This window comes from Mustelus asterias, unplaced genomic scaffold (genome assembly GCF_964213995.1).
Source record: "Mustelus asterias unplaced genomic scaffold, sMusAst1.hap1.1 HAP1_SCAFFOLD_221, whole genome shotgun sequence".
Classification (NCBI taxonomy): Eukaryota; Metazoa; Chordata; class Chondrichthyes; order Carcharhiniformes; family Triakidae; genus Mustelus; species Mustelus asterias.
Window position 1 is genome coordinate 545,402 of NW_027590205.1, and position 26,647 is coordinate 572,048.

Sequence of the window (26,647 nt, forward strand, 5' to 3'; positions counted from 1 at the left end):
CGGATAAGGATGGCGGCCGCTAACCCAGCTCTGTGAGAAAAGCACTCCAGGGCGGGGGAACGGTCCCCGGGAACCGGTGGGTTATTCTTTCTCATTTGCAATCTATATAACATGCTTACGAAGCGTATCCAGTCACTGACCTGATCCATCGCTCCCGCCATTCTCTCCTGGACCGATTGCAGATCGGAAAAAAAAACTTCCCCATTGCCCTTAATCACACTGCGCATGCCTCACTCAGCCTCGCCTCTCATGCATTCCGATTGGTCCTCCAGCCCCGCCCCCTCCTCCTATTGGTCGGAGCTGCTGTCAATCAGTCCCCGGGCATTGTGAGGTGTCGGGTGAGAGGTCAGGGCCGGGGGATTACAATGAACATTCTCCACTCACTATCCACCGCTTCCGTTTTCTCCCCACAAACCACCTCCAATAAAGAGAGCAGGGGGGACACACTGACCGAGTGACAATGTCGCTGCATTAGTAATCCAGAGAGACAGCACAATGTTCTGGGGACAGGGCTTCAAATCCATTCAATTAATACAATCTGCAATTTAAAGTTAGATTCAGTGATGGTAATCATAGGATCCCTGCAGTACAGAAGACTATTCGGCCCATTGAATCTGCACCGACCTCAATCCCACCCAGGCCCTATTCCTGTAACCCCACACATTTACCCTGCTAATCCCCCCTGACACTAGGCTCAATTTAGCACAGCCAGTCAACCTAACCTGCATACCTTTGGACTGTGAGGAAACTGGAGTACCCGGAGGAAATGCACGCAAACATGGGGAGAAAATGCAAACTCCACACAGACAGTAATCCAAGCCGGGAATTGAACCCGGGTCCCTGATGTTGTGAGGCAAACCCATTGTAAACCCCTGGTGACTGAGGCTCCTCTGAGAAAATCTCCACACACACAGTTCTGGACGCAAGGTTAGAGTCATAGAGGTTTACAGCATGGAAACAGGCCCTTCGGCCCAACTTGTCCATGCCACCCTTTTTGTTTAAACCCCTAAACTACTCCCAATCGCTTGCATTTGGTCCATATCCCTCTATACCCATCTTACCCATGTAACTGTTAACATTAACGTCTGTTATTCTGTCTGGCCAGTCAGAGTGATTCAGATTCATGTTTGTCACAAGTAATGAATGAAATTATGCTCAATTTGTTATTTTTGTTAAAATTGTTTTTTTTTGTTAAATTTGTTAAAAGGATCTCGAAAGTATTATCCAAAACTTAATTTGGATTTCCAGGGAGGAGGGAGAGTGTGTGGGATGGGGATATACAGATTTGAATTGTCTGTTGAGAATTTCTATCCTGGACTGACATTGGTTACATTTGTAAACTCCATTGACAACATATTAGAAGCTGAGGATTTGTGGAGAAGATATTCAATTTAGGATCAATTCAGGACCAAATTAATTGGGGGGAATGAAAGTGGAAAATATTCCACCAAATGAGAACTGTCTGTTAAGAATTTCTATCTTGTACTGACAGTGATGACTTTTCAAACTCCTTTATCAGGTTATTAGAAGCAGAGGATTTGGAGGTGGGAAACGCAAACCAAACATCGCATCAATATCTGATACTCAATGAATCGGAGTGTGAGTATTATTGCCCTTTGAATATGGAGGGAAGATTGTTTTAACAGTTGCATAGTGTATAAAACATTGCAATTGAAGCAGAGAGAATTCGTAGACGTGTACTGTGTACGAGGCTTGAGCTGATCATCCAACCTGGAGAGAAATAAGGACACCAGCATCACGGAGAAACTGGAAATGTGGAGATTGCGGAAAGGGATTCAAATACCCATCCTTGCTGGAAATTCAGTCACACTGGAGAGAAGCTGTTCACTTGTTCCGTATGTGGGAAGGGATTCACTCAGTCATCTGAGCTTCTGATACATCAGAGAGTTCATACTGGAGAAAAGCCATTCACCTGTTCTGTTTGTGGGAGGGGATTCATTCAGTTATCCCAGCTGCTGACACACCAGCGAGTTCACACTGGGGAGAGGCCATTCACCTGCTCTGTGTGTGAGAAGAGATTCACTAATTCATCAAACATTCTGACACACCAGCGAGTTCACACTGGCGAGAGACCATTCGTTTGTTCCATGTGTGAGAAAGGATTCAAAACTTCATCAAACCTTCTGACACACCAGCGAGTTGACACCCGGGAGAAACCATTCGCCTGTTCAGTGTGTGCAAGGGGATTCAGTCAGCTAGCCCACCTGATGACACACCAGCAAGTTCACAAGTGACTGAAGGGTTTGGATTCCACTGATGTTGCTGGTGTTCATCATACCCAGGACTGAACCACGTTCATTCTGACAATTCAGGTTTGTTGCTCTGATGTTACCAACCATAATACTGGCTGGAGTTTAAGATTCTAGTTAATTAGCTGATTATGTTCTTGGACCTGCAGTCTCCCTTTAAGAATATGTGACTGTGATCATTCCCCTGAATTCAGAGACTGAACCTGTGGCAATGTCACTGCATTAGTAATCCAGAGAGACAGCACAATGTTCTGGGGACAGGGCTTCAAATCCATTCCATTCATACAATCTGCAATTTAAAGTTGGTCTCAGTGGTGTTGACCAAGGCTCATCTGAAAATATCTCCACACACCCAGCTCTGAACACAAGATTCAGATCCATGTTTTTCACAAGGCATGAATGAAATTATGTTCTGTTTGTTATTTTTGTTAAAATTGGTTATTCTTTTGTTAAATTTGTTAAAAATCTGGGAGCTTTTGGAACACTGCTCCTTCATCAGGTGAACACGCTCACCTAATGAAGGGGCAGTGCTCTGAAAGCTCGTGATACCAAATAAACCTGTTGGACTTTAACCTGGTGTTGTGAGACTTTGTATTTCTCCCTTATATACTCTACGAATGGTATGTTTTGTCTGTATAGGTTGCCAGAAACATTACTTTTCACATGTCACAATAAATCAAATCAATGTGTCCTCATCCTGGGCGAGAAACCAGGAGGAGGGAATGTTGTGACTTTCTCTGAATTGTTACAGCACAGAAAGAGGCCATTTGGCCCATTGTGTCTGTGCTGGCTCTCAGAATGAGCAATTCACTGAGTGGTATTCCCCTGCCTTTTCCGTCTAACCTGGTTCATTCATCCCCTTCCGATAACCAAATTCAGAGTTTGTATCCTGGACTGACAGTGATGGATTTTGGAAACTCCTTTTCTAAGGGGTTAAAAGGGGAGGATTAACACACAGCAAACTCAAACCAAGAGAAACGTTTGTTCTGAATGTTATCCTGTCCTTACATTGACAGCTTTTCTAAACACTTTTTTCCGCAGGGAGTTACAATCGGGAAACACTCGTCAATATCTGACATTCACTCGATTCATCAGGAGCTGAATATCATCAACCTCTGAATGTGGAAGGAGAAACGTTTGCCTGTTCTGTTTGTGGGAAAAGAATTTCAAACATCAGTGTGACTAGAAAAGTACCGAGACACACACACACCTGAGTGAGAGTGTTCCAGTGAACTGACTGTGGAAAGAGCTTGAACCAGTTACAAAGCCTGAAAAATCATCACACCATTCACAGCGAGGAGAAACTGTACACGTGTTCTGTGTGTGGACGAGGCTTCAACTGATCATCCAACCTGGAGAGACACAAGGACACTGGCACCATGGAGAAACCATGGAAATGTGGGGACTGTGGGAAGGGATTCAGTTGTCCTTCCCATCTGGAGGCTCATCGACGCAGTCACACCGGGGAACGGCCATTCACCTGCTCTGTGTGTGGGAAAGGATTTACTCGGTTATCCTGTCTTCAGACACACCATCTTGTTCATTCTGATAACAAACCTTTCACTTGCTCTGACTGTGAGAAGAGCTTTAAAAGGAAACCGGATTTGCTGACCCACCAACGCATTCACACTGGGCAGAGACCGTTCACCTGCTCTGTATGTGGGAAGGGATTCACTCAGTCATCCAACCTGCAGACACACCAGCAAGTTCACACTGGGGAGAGGCCATTCACCTGCTCCGAGTGTGGGAAGGGATTCATTCACTCATCAATTCTGCTAAAACACCAGCGAGTTCACACGCGGGAGAGACTGTTCACCTGCTCTGTGTGTGGGAAGGGATTTATTCAGTCATCCCACCTACTGAGACACAAACCAGTTCACACAGGGGAGAGGCCATTCACCTGCTCCCAGTGTGGGAAGAGATTCACTAATTCATCCCACCTACTGAGACACCAGCGGGTTCACAACTGACAGCAGCAATTGGATTCTGCTGCTATTGCTGCTGTTAATCACATCCTGGACTGAACCATGTTCATTCTAACTTGTGGAGTTTGTTTCTGATGATAATCCCAAGAACTGGGATGGAGTTTAATATTCTGAATACATGTAAAATAAATCAGCTCAGTGTCAAATACCCTTTTGTTAAGTATTTGTTTTCTCCAGGATAAGAGGGGGCTAATTGAAATCCTGTTCTCGACTGTTCCATTTCTGGTCTTTTCTCATTTAAAAAAAGATTTATATTTCTGTCGAGCCTTTCATGACATCAGGTTGTCCCAAAGCTTTTTCAGCCAATTAATTTCTTTTGAAGTTCAAACGATGTTGAAAATGCAGCAGCTCATGTGCACAGCAAGATCCCATGAACAATACTCCAGATAATGTCATAGAAACCCTACAGTGCAGAATGAGGCCATTTGGCCCATCGAGTGTGCACCGACAACAATCCGCCCCCCAGGCCCTATTGTCACAATCCCACATAGTTACCCCGCTATTCCCTCTAACCTACACATCCCGGGACACTATGGGCAACTTAGCATAGCCAATGCACATAACCCGCACATCTTTGGACTGTGGGAGGAAACCGGAGCACCCGGAGGAAACCCACGCAGACACGGGGTGAATGTGCAAACTCCACACAGACAGTGACCCAAACCGGGAATTGGACCCAGGTCGCTGGAGCTGTGAGGCAGCAGTGCTAACCACTGTGCGCTCGTGTATTTGAGTGATGTTGATTGAGGAATAAAGATTGACCAAAACTCTGGGGGGAAATCCCCAGCTCTTTGAAATAGCATCAATGGATCTCTTGCACCTGTCTGTTCAGTCTCACCTCAAACACGGGACCTCTGACAGTGCGGGGCTCCCTCAGTACTGCAATGGAGCGTCAGTCCGGAATTTCTGTTCAATTGTCTGGATGTGGATTTGAACCTGCAACCTCCTGACTCAGATATGAGAAAGCAACCACTGTGCCAAGACCTCATTACTTGGATTATTTCAGTTCTTCGCCCTCTGGTTACTCTCATGAACCCACTTCCCATCCCTTCCAAAGAGTCTCTCTTAGCCTTGGTATCCCTCCACGGTATCCCAGGACAAATTGCTATTTGTGAGGTAAAGGTAGATCAGCAGCAGGAGTTAGTGAAGGGTGTGTCGTGAAGGCCGCCTTGGAGAAAGCCTACCCGAAGATCAGAGGCTGAATGCCCATGACTGCTGAAGTGTTCCCCAACAGGAAGAGAACACTTGCCTAAATATCCCATCAAACACTCCGAAGGGAAGTACATGCCTGTGTTACTGATACCTCGGACTGATATTTTGCCCTGCTGTTCAAATTGGCACAGGTACTGAGCGACCATTTTCAGATTGCTCCGGTGTGCTGGGTTCCCTGGTGTAATGGTGAGCACTCTGGACTCTGAATCCAGCGATCCGAGTTCAAATCTCGGCGGAGCCTTGCTTTAATTTGCAGATGATGGATATACTAAAGGGCGTTTAATTTTCTCACCAAGTCCAAATCGAGAGGACAATTTGTCAGCCAGTTCAGCTGCTGTTACAATGCACATTGCTGAACCTCTGGCGCCAGATGCCTGCAACATCAGTGCTTTTCATCTTTTCGCCACTCTTTACCTCCTCTGTTGAAAGATAGAAGCAGTTGGTGTCGCACAATAACAATTCGATTGGAGTCTGGCAATTATTGAGCAAAATGTGAGTGTGTGCGTGTGAGTGCGTGAGAGAGAGAAAGAGAGTCGGTGCGTGTGTGTGTGTTTTGGAGAAAAGACTGCTGTCGATTCCATGGTGTAATGGTTCGCACTCTGGCCGCTCGCCTCCGAATTCTGGTTTAAATTGGGACGGATGAGTGAATGAGTGACACATGTAGGTGGACCCCCTGCCCACTGTGGTTTCCCTGCTTCTCAGCCCTTTGTGTTCTTGAGCAATCGTTCTCTGGAGCTGATGCAATGACGCCGGGAGAGTCATTCGCTGCATCGTCTGCAATGTGATTGCGCTGGAATTTGCTGAAATTTCCTCAGTGTTTAGTTTTCCACTTTCTGAGAAGTAAAAATGAAATGCGCTTCAGCAAACTCATCATCGTCTTTAGCAAATAAAAACAATCTTTCACCGAGTTCTGAACTCCGCTTACTGCATTCGGAGTCCAGAGTGCCCACCATCACACCACAGAAACAGGAACAGAGCCACCTGATGCAAATAGTTACTCAAAGCATGTGAACTTTTTCATTCAATGTGGCAGCAACAGCAAGTGGGTCAAATGCTTTGAGTGACCATTTGCAGCCGGCTGCTATGTTGTCTGTCCTCTGGTCTAATGGTGACCACTCTGAATCCAGCGAACCGAGTTTAAATTTAGGCGGACCCTTGCTCTTCTTTGCCATTGTTGAGGATTGATTTGTCGATGGATCTTTTATTTCAGTTCCTCATAAAGCAGGAATCGGGAGGACAATTTTTCAGCCAGTTCAACTTCCATTACACTGCACATTGCTGAGCCTCTGGCGATAGGTGCCGACATCAGCAATGTATTTTTTCATCTTTCGCTACTCTTTAAATCATCTGCTGAAAGAAAGAATCAGCTGGTGTCACACAACAGCAACCATTCGACTGGAGACTGGCAATTATTGAGCAAGTGTGTGTGTGTGTGTGTGTGTGTGTGTGTGTTTTGGGAGCAAGATCTGGTGTCATAGGTCAGAGTGCTGTTGTTTCCTTGGTGTAACGCTTCGCAATCTGGACTGTCGCCATCTGACTTCTGGTTTAAATTGGGACAGATGAGTGAGTGAATGGCACCCGGAGGTGGACCCCCTGCAAAAGATATTTTGAATTAGGAACATCTTTTGGAATGATTGATCCTCATTTTGTTTCATTTTATGTCAAATAGGGTGACACATTCTTGTATCTTATTTTTTAATACCTCGGCCCTTTAACGATTTAAACAGGGAACATTCAGTCCAAGAAAACTAATCCACATTGAACTAGAAAAAGAAACACTGAAGTTACTGAAAATCCCATTTCAAAACAGAAAATATTGGAAACACTCAGCAGGTCAAACATCGTCTTTGGAGAGGGAAACAAAGTGAATGTTCCGGGTCGCTGACGTTATATCCAAAATGGAAGAAGTTAGAGATTTAATGGTTTACAAGCAACTGCAGAGTGAAGGACAAAAAGAGGGCAAGAACTCTTTTTATGACCTTGTGACAGGATGTAAGGTTGGAGTGACTGAATGGCAATGGGGATGATTATTGTTTCCACTGACACAATCTCCCAGATCTTGGTTCCAATCTCGCGCAAAATAAGAAGAAAACGTCTAGCTGAATTATGATTCCCCATTTCTTGTCTTGAAATATATGGCACTGTGTCAATGTTATCTATTTCCAGTGATGGAGACATTATAACATAGAAGGAATCCATTTTGCAACTCAAATCCATGCCAACTCTCTGTAGAGAAATTCAGTCAGTCTCATTCCCCTTCTATATTCCCATTCCCCTGAGTTTCACGTCACAGTGAATGGATGAGGGTTCCAGATGAGCTGAGACTGGGGTGGAGTCGGGCGATGTTACTGAGGTGAAAATAGGCGGTCTTGATGATGATGTGGATATGTGGCTGGAAGCTCAACTTGGGGTGAAATATTTCAGTAAGAGTTTTAACAACACCAGGTTAAAGTCCAATAGGTTTATTTGGTAGCAAATGCCATTAGCTTTCTGAGCGCTGCTTCTCCCGTGAGAAGGAGCAGCACTCCGAAAGCTAATGGCATTTGCTACCAAATAAACCTGTTGGACTTTAACCTGGTGTTGTTAAAACTCTTACTGTATTTACCCCAGTCCAACGTCGGCATCTCCACATCGTGAAATATTTCACCATGGTTGGGAACAGCCTTGTTCAGCCTCAGACAGTTGCCAGGAAGAGGGTTAGTGTTGGTGGTGAGGGAGTGGAGTCTTCCCAGTATTTATATGAAAGAAATTGCATTCTTTCAGTACTGGATGCCATATAAATCAGGATGGTGTGTGAGTTGGAGGGGTACTTGGAGCTGATGGTTTTCACATCTACCTGCTACCTTGGCCCTTCTAGGTGGTGGAGGTTGTGGGTTCAGGAGATTCTGGCAATGTTCTCATTGATTTGTAGATGTATAAAATCCTGCTCCTTCACCCTCGGCTTCTCCTACTTCTCTCTGTCTCCTCCCATGACGCCCAGACCAGTGGCAGGTTTTCTTCCCTGAAGGATATCAGTGAACTAGTTGGAGTTTTATTACAATCCAGCAGTTTTCATGGTCACTTTCTCTTAATACCGACCCCACAAATGATCAGATTTGTTCAGCTCAATTTCACAACCTGCTTTTGGTTTTTGTGGGTTCTCTCTCACTCCCTTTTTTCTGTTTTAAATCCATTTCAGAGTGTTCCGGAAGAGAAGGATTTACAGTTTGGAAACTGAAACCAAACATGATATCAGAACCCAATTGAGTTGGCTGATTTATTGTATCCTGAATATCATTGCATTTTGGACATGGAAGAAAAATGCACCGTTGACAGTGGAGAGAAACTGTACATATGTTCTGTGTGTGGACAAGATCTCAACCAATCATCCAGCCTTTCAGAACATAATTGCAGTCACAAAAGGGAGAAAGTGTGGAAATGTGGGGACTGTGGGAAGGGATTCGATTACCCATCCCAGCTGGAAATTCATCGGCGTATTCACACCGGGGTGAGACCGTTCACCTGCTCCCAGTGTGGAAAGGGATTCAATCGGTCATCTAATCTAGCAGTACACCAGCGGGTTCACACTGGGGAGAAGCCGTTCACCTGCCCCCAGTGTGGGAAGGGATTCAATCGGTCATCTAACCTAGCACTACACCAGCGAGTTCACACTGGAGAGAGGCCATTCACCTGCTCCCAGTGTGGGAAGGGATTCACTACCTCATCTCATCTGCTGAAACACCAGCGAATTCACACTGGGGAGAATCCATTCACCTGCTGTTTGTGTGGGAAGGGATTCAGTCAATCATGCACATTGGTAAATCACCAACGGGTTCACACTGGGGAGAGGCCATTCATTTGTTCCCAGTGTGGGAAGGGATACATTACCTCATCCAGGCTGCCGAAACACCAGCAAATTCACAAGTAACTATTACATTTGGATTGTGCAGTTAATCATATTCAGACTGAACCATGTTCATTTGGGTCTGTTTCTGCTGAATTGAAAAATAACTCCAGCTCTGTTATAGATATTAATATTGGCCTTTGAAGAAGAGGATTTGGGAATCGGGAAACTCGTACAAAACATCAGATCAGGATTGGATGGAGCCGCACAATTTGTCATATCCTGAAAAGCAGAGATTTTTGAACATGGAAGGAAACAGCACCGTTCCCAACCACAGTCACATGAAGGAGAAACCATGGAAATGTGGAGACAGTGAGGAGAGATTCAGTTACCTGTCAGAGCTGGAAACTCATTGACGCCATCGTACCTTGGAGAGGCCATTCACCTGCTCTCACTGTGAGAAGAGATTCACTCAGTCTTCCTAGCTGATTGCACACCACTGAGTTCACACTGGGGAGAGGCCATTTGTCTGCTTTTGCTGTGAGGCTGGCTTCAGGGGATCATCTCAACTCGCTATACATCAGCGATGTTCACATTGAGGTGAAACCATTCAACTGCTCCGAGTTTGGGAAGAGATTCAGTCGGCCATCCATACTGCTGAGTCACCAGCGAGTTTACAGCTAACTACAGTGATTGGATTTTTCTGTTAACCACATCCAGGACCAAACTGTGTTCAGTGTACGTGAACTGGCAAATGAGGTTAAGGGACAGGTCAATAGAGATGCAGTGGCAGGTGTTGAAAAGAATATTTCAGAAAACTTAGAACGGATACATTCCAATGAGAAAGAAAAATTCCAAGGGAAGGACCCACCATCTGTGGTTCACTAAAAAGTTAAAGATAGTATCAAACTTAAAAAGGTAAACAATTGCACACGGACCGTTGGCAGATTAGAAAACTGGACAGAATATAAAGAACAGCAAAGAATGATGAAAAGATTAATAAGGAGGGAAGAATTAGAGTACGAGAGAAAGGCAGCTAGATATATAAAGATGGATAGTAAGTGTTTCTGGATATTTAAATAGGAAAAGTGTTGACAAAGTGAATGTTGGTCCAAGAGAAAGTGAGTTTTAGCAATTAATAATGGGAAGTAAGGAGATGGCAGATGAATTCAACAGGTGCATGGTGTTACGGGCAATGGATTAACATGGGCAGCATGGTGGCACAGTGGTTATCACTGCTGCCTCACAGCTCCAGGGACCTGGGTTTGATTCCCAGCTTGGGTCACTGTCTGTGTGGAGTTTGCACATTCTCCCTGTGTTTGCGTGGGTTTGCTCAGTTGCTCCGGTTTCCTCCCACCGTCCAAAGATGTGCGGGCTAGGTTGATTGGGCATGCTAAATTGTCCCTTAGTGTTCCGGGATACGTAGGTTAGAGGAATTAGCGGGGGGAACATGTAGGGTTGCGTGGATAGGACCTGGGTGGGATTGTTGTCGGTGTCGACTCGATAGGCCAAATGGCCTCCTTCTGCACTATAGGGGTTCTATGATTCTATGATAGAGGATTGGTTAACTAACAGAAAGCAAAGACTGGCGGTAAATGGTTGTTTTTCGGCTTGGCGATCAGTACCGCAGGGATCAGTGTTGGGACCACAATTGTTTACAATTTACATAGATAATTTGGAGTTGGGAACCAAGTGTAGTGTGTCACAATTCACAGATGACACTAAGATGAATGGCAGAGCAAAGCGTGCAGAGGACGCTGGAAGTCTGCAAAGGGATATAGATAGTCTAAGTGAGTTGGCGAGGGTCTGGGAGATGGAGCACAATGTTGGTAAATGTGAGGTCATCCATTTTGGTCGGAATAACAGCAAAATTGATTATTATTTATGTTGCTGTGCAGAAGGACCTTGGTGTCCTTGTGCATGAATCACAAGAAGTTGGTTTGCAGGTGCAGCAGGTAATTAAGGCGGCAAATGTAATTTTGTCCTTCATTGCTGGAGGGATGGAGTTTAAAAACAGCGAGATTATGTTGCAGCTGTGTAAGGTGCTGGTCAGGCCACACCTTGAGTACTGTGTAGTTTTGGTCTCCTTACTTGAGAAAGGATATACTGGCATTGGAAGGGATGCAGAGAAGATTCACTAGGTTGGTTTATGAGGAGAGACTGAGTAGACTGGGACTATACTCATTGGAATTCAGAAGAATTCCAATTCGTGGGTGGCATGGTTCCAGAGTGGTTAGCACTGCTGCCCCATAACGCCAGGGACCTGGGGTCGATTCCCGGCTTGGGCCACTGTCTGTGTGGAGTTTGCACGTTCCCCCTGTGTCTGTTTCCTCTGGATGCTCCGGTTTCTTCACACAGTCTGAAAGATGTGCTGGCTAGGTGCATTGACCGAACAGGCGCCAGAGTGTGGCGACTACGGTAGCACAGTGGTTAGCACTACTGCTTCACAGCTCCAGGGACCTGGGTTCGATTCCCAGCTTGGGTCACTGTCTGTGTGGAGTTTGCACATTCTCCTCGTGTCTGCGTGGGTTTCCTCCGGGTGCTCCGGTTTCCTCCCACAGTCCAAAGCTGTGCGGGTTAGTTTGATTGGCCATGCTAAAAATTGCCCTTAGTGTCCTGAGATGTGTAGGTTAGAGTGATTAGCGGGTAAATATGTAGGGATATGGGGGTAGGGCCTGGGTGGGATTGTGGTCAGTGCAGACTCGATGGGCCGAATGGCCTCTTTCTGTACTGTAGGGTTTCTATGATTCTATGACTAGGGGAATTTCACAGTAATGTCATTGATGTTAATTAAGCCTGACTTGTGACTAATAAATAAACTTTAACTTTGAATGAGGGGCGATCTTATAGAAACATACAAGGTTCTGAAGGGAATAGATAACAAAGAAGCAGGGAGGTTGTTTCCACTGGCGGGTGAAACTAGAACTAGGAGGTATGGCAAAATAAAGGGGAGCAGACTTAGGACTGAGTTGAGGAGGAACTTCTTCACCCAAAGGGATGTGAATCTGTGGAATTCCCTGCCCAGTGAAGCAGTTGAGGTACCTCATTGAATGTTGTTAAGGCAAGGATGAATAGTTTTTTGAACAGTAAAGGAATTAAGGGTTATGGTGAGCAGGTGGGTAAGTGGAGCTGAGTCCACAAAAAGATTAGCCATGATCTTATTGAATGGTGGAGCAGACTCGAGGGGCCAAATGGTCTACTCCTGCTCCTAGTTCTTACGTTCTTTGCATCAGTCTTCATTATAGTCTCGTACCCTATCCGATAGTATAGAGGATACAAGTAATATCCCAGAAAATCAGGAAATGAAAGGGAGGAAGGAACTCGGGGAAAATCACAGTCACTTATGAAGTAGTACTGAGCCAATAGTTGGAGCTGTGGGCTGACAAATTCCCGGGTCCTGATGGACTTCATCCTCGGATATTAAAAATGGCTCGTAAGATAAAAGCAAAACACTGAGGGTGCTGAAAATTTGAAATAAAAACAAAATGCTGGAAAGATGCAGCAGGTTTGGCAGCATCTGTGAGGAGAGAAACAGAGTTAACGTTTCGAGTCCATTTGGCTGTTCTTTAGCTGAAGAGGGGTAGAAATGGCTGGTGAGATAGTTGATGCATTGTTTATAATTTTCCAAAATTCCCTGGATTTGGGGAAAGTTCCATTAGATTAGAAAGTAGCAAATGGATCTCTATTGTTCAAAAAAGGAGGGACAAAAAGCAGGAAACTGCAGGCCAGTTAACATGTCAGAGGGAAAATGTTAGAAGCTATTATTAAAGATGTTATAGCAGGGCAGTGAGAAAGATTCAGGCCATGAGAGAGAGCTAACATGGTTTTGAGAAAGGGAATTCATATTCAACCTATTTATTGAGTTCTTTGAAGCAGTCACATGTGCTGTGGATAAACAGGAGCCAAAGGTGGATAAGGGTGAAAGCACCGGGATTTCCAGAATGATAAGTTACCACATCAAAGTTTATTGTGGAAGATAAAAATCAGTGTAGGGGTAACATATTAGCATGGATAGAAGATTCTTTCCTGTTAACCAGCCAGGTTGGCATAAATGGGTCTTTTTCTAGCTGGCTGGATGTGACGAGTGGTGTACCACAGGGATTAATGCTGGGACCTCAACCTTTTGACCATTTATATAAATGATTTAGAAGAAGGAACTGAAGGCATGGTTGTTAAATTTGTCGATGGCACAAAGATAGGTAGATAAATAATTTGTGAAGAGGATGTAAGGGGCCACAAAGAGACATAGACAGGTTAAGCAAGTGAGCAAAGAACTGACAAATTTAGTATAATGTTGACAAATGTGCAGGGCAGCACAATGGTTAGCACTGCTGCCTCACAGTACCAGGGACCCAGGTTCAATTCCGGCCTTGAGTGACCATCTGTGTGGAGTTTGTATGATCTCCTCATGCCTGTGCGGGTTTCCGCCAGGTGCTTCGGTTTACTCCCACAGTCTAAAGGTGTACGGGTTAGGTTGATTGGCCATGCTAAATTGTCCCTTAGTGTCGGGGGATTAGTGGAGGAAATATGTGGCATCATGAGAATAGGGTCTGCGTGGGACTGTTGTCGGTGCAGGCTCGATGGGTCAAAAGGCCTCCTCCTGCACTCCAGGGATTCTATGATTTCTATGAAATGTGAAATTGTCCATTTTGGCAGGAAGAATGAAAACAGAGTAAATTCTCTAAATAGTGAGAGATTCAGAGGGATCTGGGTGTCCAAGTGCATGAATCACAAAAGGCTGGAATGCAGGTACAGCAAGTAATCAGGAAAGTTAATAGGATGTTATTGTTTATGGTGCGGCAAATAGATTACAAAAGAAGGGATGTTATTCTTCAGAACACTGGTGAGACCATTGGTTTCCTTATTTAAGGAAGGATGTGAATGTGTAAATAGGAGTAGGAAAGGTCTGCTGGACTAATAGCTGGAATGGATGATGAAAGGGTTAAAAATCATTCAATGCAGCAAAATTCCTGGGAAACTGCTGGAGCTGCAAGGCACAGCTGCAAAAACAATGAACAAGGGGGCTTTGATAGACAACAAGAGGCTGTAACTACAACATCACTGCTTTCAGATAACAGCCCAGGACTGCAGTGTGTTTTGATAGAAGTCATAATCACCACTCAGGGTGCCAGACAGTCAAGGATCATAACCATGTGCTTATTGATAATGTTGCTATGTGTACGTGCCCTGTTGACAATTGGATATTGTAATTAGGGAAGCAGAGTTGCTGTAATTGGTTCAACACTACTGTGGGAAACAAATGAAGTAATCAGAACTATTAGTTGGGATAGGATAGTGAGTACCTTTGAACAAGTATACAATTTCTGTTGGTGTTTATGACTTACTTGTAGTTAAACCTTTAGGTATAATTGCCAATGCATTCCTTTGTTCTGGGAGTCTGTATGTGATGTGTGTTGAAACAGGTTTTGCTTGCCAGAGCTTGAATAAAGGCCAATTTTAAACTCTGGAAATCTTCATTTGGTCTCCTGGAGAGTGAAGAATGGATAGCTGGATAGCCAGTGAAGTTCCCTGACAAGGGGTACGGGAAAAGGCAGGAGAATGGCAGTCAGCCAGAGTGCTCATCTGGAGAGCTGACACAGACACGATGGGTCAAATGGCCTCCTTCTGCACCATGATTCTGTGATATTCAGGTCCTGATGAACCGGCTGACTCTGTCAGGTTTTGATATGACGTTTGGTTTGAATTTTCTGTTTGTAGATCTTCCCCGTCTCATCCCCTGTAAAGGAGGCGAGAGTGTCTGTGTCACTATCAGCGCAAGATAGAAATTCAGAACAGGTAATTCTAGTTTTTTTCGAAAAAATTCTTTCCTCTTGTTTTCCCAAACATGTGGTTCAATCAAACTAAAGGATCAAAATCAGCAACAAAGGCCAAACAGAATCTCCCTCTTCAGCGCCTCCTGGGCACAGACAAGACCATAGAAGATCATCCAGCAGCCAGAGTGACCCCTGCCTCCCCCTTCAGCACCTCCCATCCTGAATCTACAGATTACTGCTTTAACCAGGGTCGAGAGCAGGTCCAAGAGAAGATCCTCCCACTCACCCCCCCGCCTCCACACTTTACAGCCTCCTGGACCCAACATTCAGTCCAGCAGTTTCAGAGAGTGAACTCTCAGCCCGTTCTGTTTCTTTCTCTTTGATTGTTTCATTTTTTGTTCTATTCAGTTGGCAGCCCCCCTGCTCCAGACACAGCTCCTGTTTCTCTGTTTCTTCTCTCGCTCCATCTTCATTCCCTTTGGTTCGGGGGCATTCACTTTTCTCTCATTCAATCTCTCCTGTCTTCCACCCTATCACAGACCTTCCTTTAGTCCCTGTCCCACCCGTTCCTTTCTCCAAACCTGTTACATTTCTAACTTTCCCCAGTTCAGAGAAAGGTCACAGACCTGAAATGTTAACTGTGTTTCTCTCTCTGCACAGATGCTGCCGAACCTGCTGAGTTTTATTGCAGCATTTTAGGCTTTTAAAGATTTCAGAGTCACTGAAGAGTTTTCCTGCTGAAGGAGGCCATTTGGCCCATTGTGTCTGCACCATCTCTAAGAATGCATAACTCAACTAGTTCCATTCTGCCACCTTCTCCCTGTATCCCTGCACATTCTTCCTATTCTGATAATGTCTAATTTCCCTTTTGAATCTGTCTGCACCGCACATTCAGGGAGTGCATTACAGACCCTAACCCTGTGTGTGAAGGGATTCGCTCTGTCATTCTGCCTCACTGAAATTTAATTTCTTAATACTGAAAATAGTCCTTTTAAATGTTCGAAATGTGTAAAAATTTTAAAAGCAGACATGAAATGCTGAATCACCGACTCATTCACACAAGGGTGATGTCATTCACCTGCTCCATTTGTGGGAAAGGATTTGCCCTTCCAACCTGTTGAGACACCAGTGAATCCACAGAGGGGAGTAGTTGTTTTGAGTGTGGACACAGTAAGTAGTCTCACAACACCAGGTTAAAGTCCAACAGGTTTATTTGGTAGCACGAGCTTCCGGAGCGCTGCTCCTTCATCAGGTGAGTCTCCACATCACATTTTGAGTGTGGGAAGAGCTTCATTCAGTTATTCAACCTGGTTAGACACCAACGAGTTCACAAGTGACTCCAGAGATTGGCTTAGAGTCATATAGTCATAGAGGTTTACAGCATGGAAACAGGCCCTTCGGCCCAACTTGCCCATGCCGCCCTTTTTTTTAAAAACCCCTAAGCTGGTCCCAATTGCCCGCATTGGCCCATATCCCTCTATACCTATCTTACCCATGTAACTGTCTAAACACTTTTTAAAAGGCAAAATTGTACCCGCCTCTACTACTACCTCTGGCAGCTTGTTCCAGACACTCACCACCCTCTGTGTGAAAAAATTGCCCCTCTGGGCCCTTTTGTATCTCTCCCCTCTCACCTTAAATCTAAGCCCTCTAGTTTTAAACTCCCCTACCTTTGGAAAAAGATATTGACTATCTGGCTGATCTATGCCCATCATTATTTGATAGGCCTCTATAAGTTCATCCCTCAGCCTTTTACGCTCCAGAGAAAAAAGTCCCAGTCTATCCAGCCCCTCCTTATAACTCAAACCATCAAATCCCGGTAGCATCCTAGTAAATCTTTACTGCACTCTTTCTAGTTTAATAATATCCTTTCCATATTAGGGTGACCCTATTATAACTGTGTATTACACAGTTATAATAGGGTGACCAGAACTGTACACAGTATAATAGGGTGACCAGAACTGTACACAGTTATAAAAAGGTGACCAGAACTGTACACAGTATCCTCCAACTATACAACTGGTCACCCACAGGCTTCTCCTGTCAGTACTGCTGTTTTTTTTAAAGTTTATTTATCAGTGTCACAAGTAGGTTTACATTAACACTGCAATGAAGTTACTGTGAAAATCCCCTGGTTGCCACACTCCGGCGCCTGTTCGGGTACACTGAATTTGGGAGAATTTAGCATGGCCAATGCACCTAACCAGCACATCTTTGTGGGGAGAAAGCAGAGCACCCAGAGGAAACCCACACAGACATGAGGAGAACATGCAGACTCCACAAAGACGGTGACCCAAGGGAAACAAACCTGGGTCCTTGGTGCTATGAGGCTGCACTGCTCACCACTGTGCCACCATGCCACCCAGTTTGACTGAACAATGTTCATTCTGAGTCAGGTTTTGTTTCTGACAGGAATAACCATCCCAACTCAACTGGGCTTTATTTCTGGATAAATATGAAATTAATCCTTTTCTTTCCAAAATTATTTTTCTGGATTTTTTTCTTTTCCAAAGCCTGCAGAGCTGTTACATTATTTCTGCTGAGAAATGAGAACCATTATCACTCTCCATCCATTTCAGGATGTCTCATCTGGCAAAGATCTGTTCGCACAAGATTTTAGCTGTCGTATCTGCATCATTTTTACAAACAGGGAATGCTTCAATCCACCAGGTAAACATAGCTGCAATTAGCAGGATATACCAGTCTCCTCCTTTTAGTGTGGAGAGTGGGCCTGTATAATCAAGCTGCAGTGTTTCCCAAGGAAGATCAATAATATGGGATGTGTAAATTGGGACAATGCATTTTGCAGGATCTGATTAGTTTGGACACAGATGAGGCACAGCTTCAGGTGCTGATGGACATTCTGATGCATCCTCAGCTGCTGATAGTATGATCATCTTGTATAATATTGAGGAGTCAAAAAACAAGCAATATGCCTTGCTTTGATCTTATACTACTTCCTTTCCAAGGTGTGACTAAAGTCAAATTCAAACCACGCTTGTGATTTAAAAATAAACCTGTCAGATAAGTGAGTCCTTACTTGCTGTAAGTGACGAGGGGAAGTTTTTTCAGTCGTGCCCACTCTCTTTACTCACAGTCACATTTGGGTCAGCGTCCTGACCAGTTTTTAAATGACATTTTCCTGGAGTCTGTCGGTCCCAACAGTTGTGTTTTGGGTGGATCCCATGGAATCTCATTTGGAGCAGCTTTCCTGGTGATTCAGTTTGCCTGGTTATTATCATCACTCCCTTCACTAACTCCTGCTGCTGATCTACCTTCACCTCACAAATAGCAATTTGTCCTGGACACTTACCAGCAACATCCCCAATCATTCAGAGTTCGGAGTGGTGAGGAATGGTTTCCTTTCTGCTGTGGAGAAGCTGTGTTTTCTCCTCCAGAGGGGTAGGTTTTCTGTGAGGGAATTACAACCAAAGGAGCTTTCAGAATATTTGGTGATTTTATCAGTTACAGTTTGAAAGGCTGTGATCACAATAACCTCAGATTTCTGGTCTAACGGTTGTGGTTGTGGTGGATATTTAGTAAGGATACTACAACTGTTGTGGCAAATCAAAGACACAGCTCCAGTCTGATACAGACCTGGTTCATAAAACCAAGACCTAATCACATAAACCCCAGTGCAATCTAACAGTGATTTGTCTTTAACAGGTCTATTGGACACGACCCCTTTCGCCTGACAAGTAATTGGAATTCTTTCATGCTGAAGCATCCCAGCCAAGTAATGATCATGAAGATTCAGGATATGAGGCAGCACGGTGGCACAGTGGTTAGCGCTGCTACCTCACAGCGCCAGGGACCCGGGTTTGATTCCTAGCTTGAGTCACTGTCTGTGTGGAGTCTGCATGTTCTCCCCTTGTCTGCGTGGGCTTCCTCCGGGTGCTCCGGTTTCCTCCCACACTCTAAAGACGTGCTGGTTAGGTGCATTGGCTATGCTAAATTCTCCTTCACTATTGGTGCTAATAGCAGCTCCTTCACTGCTAATGCGTGCTGCTCCCTCTGGGTGGACTTGGAAGTTGCCACGATGGTGATGTGATGGTAACTAAAAGTACTTCATTGGCTGCACAGCGTTTTGAGGTGTCCTGTGGTTGTGAAAGGTGCTGTACAAATGCAGGTTTTAAATTGAACATTTATGCTACCTGATCTTGTTATCTGTAACTCAATTGACTCATTGATTCAGCCACCCCACTAATGTCATTTAATAAATTCACTTTGGATTGGACTACTTTAACTAATTAAAGTAAAGTCAGAATTCTCTGATTAATAAAATTAATAAAATTAAAAAGAAATTTATTGAAAGAAAAACTAAACAATTTTAAAACATTGACTTTTACAACTTCATGTGGGTGATCAGTCTGCAGAAGCTGAACCCTCTCGAGCTTCTTCTTTGACAGTAATTCTTGTGGAATTCAGCCTCGGTACTTGGACCTTTGGAAATCACTTTCAACACCAAAGTGACCATGACTACATGTCAGAGTACGGCCCATTGACAATTGGTCAGTTTGGTTAAATGATTAATTTAATTGATCCCCAATTACCTACAACCACTTCTTCTTGTCTTAGACTGGAATACAATAGAACTGTTTCATACCATCTCTTTATTGGATTCTAAAGAATCCCTTGGGGCAGCACAGTGGTTCTGCCTCTCAGTACCAGGGACCCGGGTTCAATTCCCAGCTTGAGTCACTGTCTGTGGAGTCTGCACGTTCTTCCCATTGGGTTTCCTCCCACAGTCTGAAAGACGTGCTGGTGAAGTGCAATGGCCATGCTAAATTCTCCCTCAGTGTAACTGAACAGGTGTGGAGTGTGGCGACAAGGGGATTTTCAAAGTAACTTCATTGCAGTGTTAATGTAAGCCTACTTGTGACTATTAAATAAACTTTACTTTAACTTTTTTTGTTGGAGATGGTCATTGTCTGGCACTTGTGTGGCACAAATGTTATTTGGCATTTGTCAGCCCAAGGCTGGATATTGTCCAGATCTTGCTGCATTTGAGGATGCACTGCCTCAGTATCTGAGGAGTTACGAATGGTGCTGAACATTGTGCAATCATCAGCGAACATCCCCACTTCTGACCTTATGATGGAGGGAAGGTCATTAATGAAGCAGTTAAAGATGGTTGGGCCTGGGATAGTAACCTGAGGATCTCCTGCAGTGATATCCCAGAGCTGAGATGACTGATGTCCAACAACAACTATCTTTCTTCGTGTTGGATACAACTCCATCTTTATCTTCATTGCACATTTACATCCACAGTCATTAAAGTATTACACTTTTACAGCAAATAAAACTCAGTCTGTAATATAACAGATTTATTGATTCATTAATTGCAGTTCAATTAAGGCTCACCACTTATTCAATCATCTGTTACTGACTAGTAGGTAGTTAATAAAGTAACATTTAATGAATAGATGCATCACCTCACAGTGTTCAGGGTTAAATTCCATTTCATAGAATCCCTACAGCGCAGGAGGCCATTCGGCCCATCGAATCTACACCAACCACAATCCCACCCAGGCCCTATTCCCATAACTCAACATATTTACCCTGCTAATCCCCCTGACACTAGGGTTAATTTAGCATAGCCCATCAACCTAACCCGCACATCTTTGGACATTTGCCACAGATCTGACCAGCCCGTCAATATGGTTCTGTGATATTGAAGAACTGAGAACATTTAACTTTCAGGAAAGGCCAAGGCTGCTTTTCATTCAACAGAAAATGATGGGTGACCTGATGAAAGGTCTTAAAGATAACAAAGCAGTTCAATAATCCAAATAAGATTTAATGAGAAACCTCTTTACCAGCGAGTGGTGAGAATGTGGAACTCACTATCACAGCGAGTGGTTGAGGTGAACAGCATGAATACATTGAAGGGGAAGCTAGATACATACATGAGGGAGAGAGGAATAGAAGGATATGCTGATGGGGGGAGATGAAGAGGGTGGGTGGGGGCTCATGTGGAGCATAAATACTGACATCGACCAATTCAGCCGACTGGCCTGGCCCTGTGCTGTAGACTCAATGAAACAGAGACAAATGTATTTATTTCAGATCTACCTGTTGTGGTATGAAGAACAGTATTTATTATCCAGGATAAAATAAATGTACTTCATAAGCTATTGCGGATAAATTGAGTGGAAATGTTCACTCCCAGGCTCAAAGAGCATCAGCCCCCTGGAAGCAAAGTTCTGAGACTGGCCGGAGAAACCCTCCCACTTTACCAACTGTCAGAATGAACATGGTTCAGGCCTGGATGTGATGGACAACAGCAGAAACAGCAGAATCCAACCCCCATAATCACTTGTGAACTCGCTGGTGTGTCTGCAGGTGGGAAGACTGAATGAATCTCTTCCTACACTCAGAGCAGGTGAATGGTCTCTCCCCCGTATGAACTCGCTGGTGTGTTTGCAAGTTGAATGAATTACTGAATCCCTTCCCACACTGAGAGCAGGTGAACAGACTCTCTCCAGTGTGAGTCTGCTGGTGTGTCAGCAGGTGGGATGACCGAGTGAAACCCTTCCCACATTCGGAGCAGGTGAATGGCCTCTCCCCAGTGTGACCTCGCTGGTGGGTCAGCAAGGTGGATGAATCATTAAATCTCTTCCCACACTGAGAGCAGGTGAATGGCCTCTCCCCAGTGTGAATTCTTTGGTGTGTCCGAAGGCTGGATGATGTTCGAAATTTCTTTCCACACTGAGAGCAGCTGAAGGGTCTCTCCCCGGTGTGAATTCGCTGATGGACCCTCAGATCAGCAGCTATTTTGAAGCTGCTCTCGCAGGCTGAGCATTTGAAGGGTCTCTCCTCGGTGTGAGTGACATGGTGTGCCCGCAGGCTGGCTGCCTGAGTGAATCGCTTCCCACACACTGTGCAAGTAAATGGCCTCTCCCCAGTGTGAACTCGCTGATGTGTCCGCAGGGAGGATGGATGAGTAAATCGCTTTCCACAGACGGTGCAAGTGAATGGCCTCTCCCCAGTGTGAACTCGCTGGTGTATCACCAAGTTGAATGAATTGCTGAATCCCCTCCCACACTCTGAGCAGGTGAACAGACTCTCCCCAGTGTGAACTCGCTGGTGTGTATGCAGGTTGGATAACTGAGTGAATCCCTTCCCACAGTCAGAGCAGGTGAACGGCCTCTCTCCAGTGTGAACTCTCTGGTGTTTCCGCAGGGTGGATGAATCACTGAATCCCTTCCCACACACAGAGCAGGAGAACGGTCTCTCCCCGGTGTGAACCCGCTTGTGTGTCAGAAGGTTGGATGAATGAGTGAATCCCTTCCCACACTCGATGCAGGTGAACAGCCTCTCTCCAGTGTGAATGCGTCGATGAATCTCGAGCTCTGATAGGGATCTGAATCCCTTCCTACAGTCAGAACAAGTGAATGGTCTCTCCCCAGTGTGAACTCGTTTGTGTTTGAATAAGTTGGATGAATTACTGAACCCCTTCCCACACTCTGAGCAGGTGAACGGCCTCTCTCCAGTGTGGCTGCGTCGATGAATCTCCAGCTCTGATGGAGATCTGAATCTCTTCCCACAGTCCCCACATTTCCATGGTTTCTCCATGGCGCAGGTGTCCTTGTGTCTCTCCAGGTTGGATGATCATTTGAAGCCTCATACAGACATAAAACGATGTACAGTTTCTCCTTCCTGTGAATGGTGTGATGTGTTTTCAGGCTGTGTAACTAGTTGAAGCTCTTTCCATAGTCAGTTCAAGGGAACACTCTCACTCGGGTGTGTGTGTCGGTGCTTTTCCAGTTACACTGTTTGGGATTTCTGTCTGCAAATATTCCCCTTCTAATACCCTGTAAAAGGAGTTCATGAAAGTAATCACTGTCGGGCAGGATAGAAATTCAAAAGCAATACTTCCAGTGTCAATGGAATCATCTTTCCTCTATCGTTCCTAAACAAAAATCGACCCTGATCATAGAAACCACAGAATCGCTGCAGTGCAGGAGGCCATTTGGCCCATCGAGTCTGCACTGACAACCATCCCACCCAGGCCCTATCCCAATTACCCCACATATTTACCCTGCTAATCCCTCTAATCCAGGCAGACACGGGGAGAATAGACAAACTCTGCACAATGACCCAAGCCGAGAATCGAATCCAAGTCCCTGGAGCTGTGAGGCAGCAGTGCCAACCACTGTGCCACCATGCTGCATGACACATTCTCTCTATTCTCACTCTGCTGTACTAAATATTCAGCCAAACAATTTTAGTGAAGGAGCAATTCAACAGCTTCAAAGAAACCTGAAAACCTCAATATGCAGTCTGCTGGAATATATATTTAATATCACGTGTATAAACCTGAATGACAAATGTGTGATATGTCATACTCTATTTCTTAATTAGCAGCACAGTGGCAGGGGATGTGAGGAAGAAAATTATCCAGACAGTGAGTAATCTTAATCTGCATCTCTGCCTATGAGGATTGTGGAAGCAGTGACAAATTATTTCAAAATGAAATTGGATGAGTACTTGAAGTAAATGAACTTACAGAAGTACAGTTATATGGGGAGGAATAGAGCTGACGAGATTGCTCGACAAAGCATTGGTAAGGAATGGAGTTCATAGAATCATAGAAATCATAGAAACCCTACAGTGCAGAAGGAGGCCATTCGGCCCATCGAGTCTGCACCGACCACAATCCCACCCAGGCCCTACCCCCACATATTTACCCGCTAATCCCACTAACCTACGCATCTCAGGACTCTAAGGGGCAATTTTTAACCTGGCCAATCAACCTAACCCGCACATCTTTGGACTGTGGGAGGAAACCGGAGCACCCGGAGGAAACCCACGCAGACACGAGGAGAATGTGCAAACTCCACACAGACAGTGACCCGAGCCGGGAATCGAACCCGGGACCCTGGAGCTGTGAAGCAGCAGTGCTAACCACTGTGCTACCGTGCCGCCGTGTTGCTGAATGATGATCTCTATATCGCGAGGACTGTAAAGATATACAGTACATATTAAAATGTAGAATTAATAGTAAATAATTATTACAGAACCATAAATAATGTCTAATATGTACCACAACAACACTAGGTATATCTCTGTCCTATTTACTGTCCCCTTAAAGGTCAGCCATTTTCTGGGGAAACCAGCCCTCTAATTGTGAACATTAGGAAAGAGACCATCCTTTTAGCCAGACAAATCAATGTGTCAAGCTGAGGGAGCAAAGGATGTCAATGTCTTTCAGAGAGAGACCTGGGCCAACCTTTCCAGAGTCTGCAGCCTCCCTGGATTCACTTCCTTTCCCTTCAGTTGCTGCAAGTCCCCAATTTCCCCCAGAATGAGAAAAGAAATGGAAAGGGGGAGAGAAGAAAGTGTTTTACTCACAGATGGTGCCGACAGGAGGAAGTTTGAGTCTGTCTGAAGCTCAATCTTCATTCAGAGAGAGAGAAGCAGCAGCAGCTTTGCTGGGCAGGAATGAGCAGCTGAACTCTACATTCAGACAATGGGACAAAGCGCGCGCAGGCCCGGGAGCCCCGCCCCCACCCATTGTTCCCCTCCTCCTGCACCCCCTCGAGCCAAGGTTTCCAGGCTGGCGGCTCCGGCCAGAGCGAGAAGCCGCTCGGTGATCTCCCCCTCCCCCCTCTCTCTCCGGCGGCTGCTCCAAAAAGAAATCGAGAGCGACCGTTGGCGGCAGCCGCACTGCGCCTGCTCCGGACAGCTCGGCTCAGCAGCGCTCTCTGCGCCTGCTCCGGACAGCTCGGCTCAGCAGCGCTCTCTGCGCCTGCGCGCTGGGCTGCCAGCTGAGGGAGTGGGGGAGGGGACTTTGCAAAATCTCTTCCCATCATTTTCTTCCAAGTCCCGCAGTTTGATTTGAAACAGAACAGCTTCTGTTTGTAGCTTCACCACAGACTCCAACTTCACACACAGACTCCAACTTCACACACAGACTCAAACTTCACCACAGACTCAAACTTCACACACAGACTCAAACTTCACACACAGACTCAAACTTCACCACAGACTCAAACTTCACCACAGACTCAAACTTCACACACAGACTCAAACTTCACCACAGACTCAAACTTCACCACAGACTCAAACTTCACCACAGACTCAAACTTCACCACAGACTCCAACTTCACACACAGACTCAAACTTCACCACAGACTCCAACTTCACCACAGACTCAAACTTCACACACAGACTCAAACTTCACACAAAGACTCAAACTTCACCACAGACTCAAACTTCACACACAGACTCAAACTTCACACACAGACTCAAACTTCACCACAGACTCAAACTTCACCACAGACTCAAACTTCACCACAGACTCAAACTTCACCACAGACTCCAACTTCACCACAGACTCCAACTTCACCACAGACTCCAACTTCACACACAGACTCCAACTTCACACACAGACTCAAACTTCACACAAAGACTCAAACTTCACCACAGACTCAAACTTCACACACAGACTCAAACTTCACACACAGACTCAAACTTCACCACAGACTCAAACTTCACACACAGACTCAAACTTCACACAAAGACTCAAACTTCACCACAGACTCAAACTTCACCACAGACTCAAACTTCACGCACACACTCAAACTTCACACACAGACTCAAACTTCACCACAGACTCAAACTTCACACACAGACTCAAACTTCACACACAGACTCCAACTTCATCCTCTGGACAACATCTGTGAGTAAAACACTTTCTTTCTTCCCCTGGGAAATACAGAGACAGATAAATTCTCTGGAACTGGAATTAGAGCCAAATATAGTGAGGGGGAAATGTTTGTGATTTTGTGAAACGTGTTTTTATTGTCTGAGATTTTTAAAGTCAAATTTATCCTGTCTATTCAGATACTGTTTGTTAATTCATGATTCATAGAATCATACAGCACAGAAGAGGCCCTTTGGCCCATTGAGTCTGCACCGACAGGTGAACTCCCACCTTATCCTATCTGCCAGCACTTGACCCATAGCCCTGAATGTGATGACGTGCCAAGTGTTCATCCGGATACTTTTTAAAGGATGTGAGGCAGCTCGCCTCTACCACCCTCCCAGGCAGCGCATTCCAGACTCTGAGGAAAAAGGTTTTTTCTCACATCTCCCCCTAAACCTCCTGCCCCTCACCTTGAACCTATGTCACCTCGTGACTGACCCTTCAACTAAGGGGAACAACAGCTCCTTTTGCACTCTGCCTATGTTCCTCATTATCTTATTCACCTCGATCAGGTCTTCTCTGCTCCAATGAAAACAATCCAAGCCTATCCAAGCTCTCTTCATAACTTAAAGGTTCCATCCTGGCAGCATTCTGATTCATTTATGTTGATTTTAATTCGATCGTTACAGATAAAGTTTTTTTTTAAAATGAAACCTTGTCCTTCAGTTTATTCCATTGGGATTCTCTGGGAATTTGTTTGTTTTCAAGGTCTTTACGGGGATTGTAACAACATAGATATGCCAAGTATTATATGGTACATATTTTGTTTATGGTTCTATAATAAAGATCATTTCTTTATATTTCTAGTCTTGTAATCTTGTACTGTAGCTCTGTTATATATTTCCAATCATAAAGTTGTGGCACAGGAC

At 44.9% G+C, this 26,647-nt stretch overlaps 2 protein-coding genes and 1 non-coding gene across 3 annotated transcripts in view; 2 read left to right on the forward strand and 1 right to left on the reverse strand.

The window, feature by feature from the left end:
* Positions 1-26,647, forward strand: part of LOC144485819 (uncharacterized) — a 124,193-nt gene continuing 97,546 nt past the window's right edge. Inside the window, 4 exon segments of the mRNA XM_078203899.1 lie at positions 1-76; positions 1,520-1,599; positions 3,312-4,242; positions 8,870-9,229. Of these exon segments, the coding sequence (XP_078060025.1) occupies positions 3,650-4,242; positions 8,870-9,229 (953 nt within the window). The 5' untranslated portion in view covers positions 1-76; positions 1,520-1,599; positions 3,312-3,649.
* On the forward strand, positions 5,637-5,708 carry trnaq-cug (transfer RNA glutamine (anticodon CUG)). The gene has a single exon. It is a non-coding gene; the product is annotated as a tRNA-Gln (tRNA).
* On the reverse strand, positions 20,380-24,699 carry LOC144485801 (uncharacterized). Its single transcript, XM_078203881.1, has 2 exons — positions 24,422-24,699; positions 20,380-22,881 (listed from the first exon to the last, which is right to left on the reverse strand). The coding sequence occupies exon 2, from the start codon at positions 22,640-22,642 to the stop codon at positions 21,380-21,382; it is 1,263 nt and encodes a 420-aa protein (XP_078060007.1). The 5' UTR covers positions 22,643-22,881; positions 24,422-24,699; the 3' UTR covers positions 20,380-21,379.

Bases quoted from the DNA above. Each gene is read 5' to 3' on its own strand.
- LOC144485801 (XM_078203881.1), bottom strand. From the start codon at position 22,642: ATGGAGAAACCATGGAAATGTGGGGACTGTGGGAAGAGATTCAGATCT.